This window comes from Octopus bimaculoides, chromosome 4, assembly GCF_001194135.2.
Source record: "Octopus bimaculoides isolate UCB-OBI-ISO-001 chromosome 4, ASM119413v2, whole genome shotgun sequence".
Classification (NCBI taxonomy): domain Eukaryota; kingdom Metazoa; phylum Mollusca; class Cephalopoda; order Octopoda; family Octopodidae; genus Octopus; species Octopus bimaculoides.
The window spans coordinates 57,702,650-57,707,770 of NC_068984.1; the positions used below are offsets into that span (position 1 = coordinate 57,702,650).

General features: G+C 38.0%; 1 protein-coding gene across 3 annotated transcripts in view; it reads left to right on the forward strand.

The window, feature by feature from the left end:
• The window catches only part of LOC106874704 (calcitonin gene-related peptide type 1 receptor), an 85,866-nt gene that overhangs the window by 68,038 nt on the left and 12,707 nt on the right, over positions 1-5,121 (forward strand). For 2 of the 3 annotated variants that reach the window (XM_052967090.1, XM_052967091.1), the window contains exon 10: positions 4,383-4,507. The exons of the other annotated variant lie outside the window; for it this stretch is intronic. In XM_052967090.1, coding sequence (XP_052823050.1) covers positions 4,383-4,507 — 125 coding nt within the window. The remainder of the gene's footprint in view (positions 1-4,382; positions 4,508-5,121) is intronic. 3 annotated transcript variants of the gene reach the window in all.

Consider the following 5,121-nt stretch of genomic DNA (forward strand, 5'->3'; position numbering starts at 1 on the left):
GAGAGAGAGAGAGAGAGAGAGAGAGAGAGAGAGAGAGAGAGAGTATATGACTGCAAGTTGACAGAGTCGTCAAAACGTCGGATAGAAATGCCTTGCAGTATTTATTCCAGCTCTCCATGTTCTGTGTTCAAATCCAGCAAAAGTTAGTTTTACCTTTCGTCTTTTCAGAATCGATGAACAATGCACCAGTTCGGATTGGTAGGTTAACGAAATTGCTGGGGCGTCAGACAAGATTTCTTGCCGTATCTGTTAATTCTTTATGCTCTTAGTTCAAATTCTACCTCATGCTGCTGCTAATCTTTCGTAACAGGAAATTGGTGGTGATTCTGGCAGTGAGGCGGTAGCTTTTTTTTGAGGTGGTGGGAACTTAGCTAACAGTGATATGTCTTAAATTTTAGATGGAACAAAGCGTTAATTGGTTAGCATCAATGTTAAAAGATACCGGACACTGCACCGAAAAGAAACTTACACGAGAACAGTCATGGACAAATTGCGGCCTGCAGGTCTTTCTGAATGGCACACATAGCGAATAACTAACTTGATTTTTTTCTTTTTTGTTTAGTAGTGTTCCTCACCCGATGATGAGAGTGGAGATTTTATTCACATCCGAAAACTTTTTTATTTAAAAGTTTTTTTACAGCATATACATCTGACCTACATACGTTTCGACTGCAGTAACTGCACATTGCTTTGGATGCAATTATGCATTCTAGTCGTTGCAATTTCATCACGGTTCCATAACTCACAACGTTTTCAAAGTAAACTGATTCAAACAAGCGTCCTGCGTTGGTATTCATTTGAAGATATAGCGTTACTGTTTATAGTCGATGGAATGCAGGTCTTATAATCACCTCTGCTGTCATTACAGTTGAAGTGCGTTTTTTAAAATGTTTATTCAGATCTCAGTCAATTGCAGCAGCCTTATTTACATGTTGTTGCATGGAGTACATTATTTATTCAGAGATATTTTACTTATTTTGCGTTTATACCTTCTGCGAGCTGGCAGAATCGTTAGCACACCAGAATCGTTAGCGGTATTTCGTCTGTTTTTATGTTCTGAGTTCAAATTCCGCCGAGGTCAACTTTGCCTTTCATCCTTTCGGGGTAATTGACTGGCCCCTCCCACAAAGTTTCAGGCCTTTACGGATAATAATTGGACCCGCAATTCATCTTCGGATTACTTCAATATTACCATGGGCTCATCAGGCTCAGCCCAGATTACCGACCGACCTTGTAGACCTTTTCCTTCTCCCCAAATAAAACAATACTTCTCCAACCTATCCGGCGGACTATATACAGATGACGCACTCCTTTCACCGACTGGATTATCTCGACCGTCAGTGGAACGCACCAAGAAAGACCTTCACAAATTCTTTAAAACTACAACCTAAGTATTTCATTCGAAAGGTGAGGAATTTCTTAGACTTTACTCTCGACTGAAACACAAATCTATACCACTCTTTCCAAAAATTGAACCAATCTTTACAATACATAAATGTCCTCTCTAATCACCTTAAACTTAGCCTTAATACCGTAGTCACAGACATATCTATCAGAATCTGCTAACGAAGAAATTTTTAACACTCACACCCCTTATTATAATCAGGCCTTCCAAATAAGCAACTTCCATGAAAAAATCTCTTATATCCCCAACAGTAAGCTTCAAACTAAAATAGCACATCTCTTCCCCAATATTAACCTTGAATCTACGGACTCTACTTCCAGTCTTCACCAATCCAACAACTATGCAAAAAGAAAAAGCTCTACACATTGCACTCGACCGCACCACTAGTCACCTCAATCCTATAACAACTACAAGCCCACACACACACACACACCTCCTTATCAGCCCACTGCAACCACAAACTCTAAACAATCTGAGGTCAGGAAGCGTGAAATTTTATCGTTTGCACCACTCTTCTCTCTCCAAGTTAAATCTCTATCTAAACTCTTCTTTAAAATTCTAAAATCTAATTTTCCACTACAGTATAAATACTATCCCATCTTTAACAAATCATCTGTGAAAATTTCCTACTCCACCACACATAATCGCCTCCTCGAACAAACGCAAACTCTAACACCAGTTTTTTGAACACTTAAACTCTCACACTGCACCCCAAGTTAGCCCACATACTAGCAATAACACAATCCTTAATAACCCACCTCAGTTAAATAATACTAAACTCAAGCCAACATGTCAGAATCCTATCTATGCGACAACATACACTAGCTCCAATACCACCTCTCAATCCAATACAAATGCAAATTACACCTTAGGTTCTCCCCCATTATCAACAAACCAACTAAGCTCAACCTCACTAGTAGTAAACCCCAACCACGGAGCAGGTAGAAAAACTTGCAACTGTCACGCATTTAAATTATGCCTTTTCGCAGGCTCCTGTCTGTGCAAAAATATGATCTATAAGTATTGTGTTCTAGCAAGGGTTTATATCGGCGGCACCGTAGATTTCAAGCGCTGCTACCGTGCACACATGAACTCTTTCACTAATCTAAACTCTAAATCATCTCCCTCCTTAGCAACGTTCATGCAGAACCTCAAATGGCAAAATATTCCATACACCCTGTCCTGATCCATAGTAAGTGGAGCTCCCCCATGCAAATATTGGCAAGTGTAAGTTATGTCTAAAAGAATCATTAACCATTCTTTGCCTTCACAACTCCTCATTACTCAATAGATTCTCTGATGTTATTTATTCTTGTAAATACAGGTACTACTCAACTTTCACGCACTTCGCTAAATCTATATAATTCTATAAGTTTCCATACCTAAAAGCCTTAATCTAAAACAAAGTCAGCCTTGTAACATACTACTTAATAAATACTAACACCCCCACCTTATTCCTTCCTATACATACATCTCAAATTTCTTCCAAATCTTCAAATCAACCACTTCCACTTTCCTCTTAACCTTCCCACATTCTTAGCGGTATTTTGTCTGCCGTTACATTCTGAGTTCAAATTCCGCCGAGATCGACTTTGCTTTTCGTCCTTTCAGGGTCGATTTAAATAAGTACCAGTTACGCATTGAGATCAATGTAATCGACTTAATCCCTTTGTCTGTCCTTGTTTGTCCCCTCCATGTTTAGCTCTCTGTGGACAATAAAGAAATAAATATTTGACGATATAATGATTGAAATTAGCAAATTTAAACAGTTGATTTGTAGCTGTGTGAAAGGATAAATCGCGCAAGAAACTAGGTAATTCTGCATTCTATGTCCTTAGGCATTGCTAAGGTACACACAATTTTTCAGAAATCTATAAGAGGAAGATGTTAATGTTTGATTCTAGAAACACGTTTGAATAGCTAAATCATCAATTTCATAAACACAGTTTAAAGCAAGCTGATTACATCAACCTCAGTATTTAACTAGTGCTTATTTTATTGACCCCGAAAGGATGAAAGGCAAAATTGACCCCGGTGAAACTTGACTCGGAATGTAAAGAGCCGGAAGAAATGTTGCTAAGCATTTTATCGGACAAGCTAACGGTTCTACTAGCTCACTTCTTTCTGTAAGATAATAAATGACTTTAAGCATTTACATATTCAGTTTCGCTTACCCGGGATATCAAAGTCTGTATTTTTATATTCTCAGATTGTTTTGATTTCGTTATCAATTCTGCTAGATTATGTGTACCTAATACCAAAGACCGCCGTTAGAGCGGATAGTTTCGTAGTAGTGAACATAACAGTCCTTTGACAATATATTCTGAATCATCTAAGGCGGCGAGCTGGCAGAAACGTTTGCATGCCGGGCGAAATGCTTAGTGGTATTTCGTCTGCCGTTACGTTCTGAGTTCAAATTCCGCCGAGGTCGACCTTGCCTTCCATCCTTTCTGGGTCGATAAATTAAGTGCTAGTTACGCACTGGGGTCGATGTAATCGACTTAATCCCTTTGTCTGTACCTGTTTGTCCCCTCTATGCTTAGCCGCTTGTAGGCAATAAAGAAATAAGGAACATTAGCAAGCCGGGCGAAATGCTTAGCGGTATTTCGTCTGTCTTTACGTTCTGAGTTCAAATTCTGCCGAGGTCGACTTTGCCTTTCATCCTTTCGGGGTCGATAAATTAAGTACCAGTTGAGTACTGGGTCGATTTAATCGACTCCCCCCTCCCCCAAAATTTCAGACCTTGTACCTTGAGTAAAAAAGAATATATTCTGCATCATTAGATATCTGCTTAAAGATGTCACACACTAAACAATAAATCTGACGTTTAATAAAAGTGAAGAGCAAGAACATCACATGTCAGAGAGCAGTTTAAAAAGCAGTTGTTAATGATATTCACTATCTTTCCAGTTCATACCATTTCTTTATTCTAAAAACAAAATCGATATACCTTTTTTCTTCTTCCTTTTCATTCCAGACGAACTCTGAAAGCTATTTTCATCATGATACCGCTGTTAGGACTCCAATTGCTATTTATCATCTACAAACCGCATACATACTTTCATGAACTCCTGTCAGTTATAATTGTCAATTCTCAAGCAAGTACTTCATTTGTGATATAATTAACCAACAATAAATTGCTCTCCCTATTAATTATCTGCCAGCAACAATTTAGAAATTTCATTATGTCAGATAATTTGAATTATAAGAATAATATCAATTTTGAACTTTTGATAGCAGAAGACAAAGAATTCCAGGAAGTGAAAAAAATAAATATTGCAGCATGAGGCTAAAGATACTGTGGAAAATTAAAAGTAGAAATAATTCTTGCAGCATTAAGTGTTACTGGTTATTGTCTTGCATTATAAAAATAGTAAAAATCTTCAAGGGGTTAAACTTTTCGAGGAGGAGGGGCTAATCAATTATATCGACCCCAGTACTCAGTTGGTTCGAATCTTCCAGTTTGCCGCTTTAATGATATAAATAATCGGATCTTTTCAGTTTCATTGGCAGATCGAGAAATTAATTTTTTGTAACTAAACACTTTCAAACTTCGGACACTGTGGTAGAATGTGTCATATAAAACATCTTTTACTCTTAGCGTTGTTGAGAAAAGTTATGTCCCTGTTATTTATGACATCGTTCGTGCGTTTGTACTGGTTTTAGCTTTAGGGTTTTAGGGTTAGGGTTGGGGTTGGGGTTGGTTTGGGTTTTAG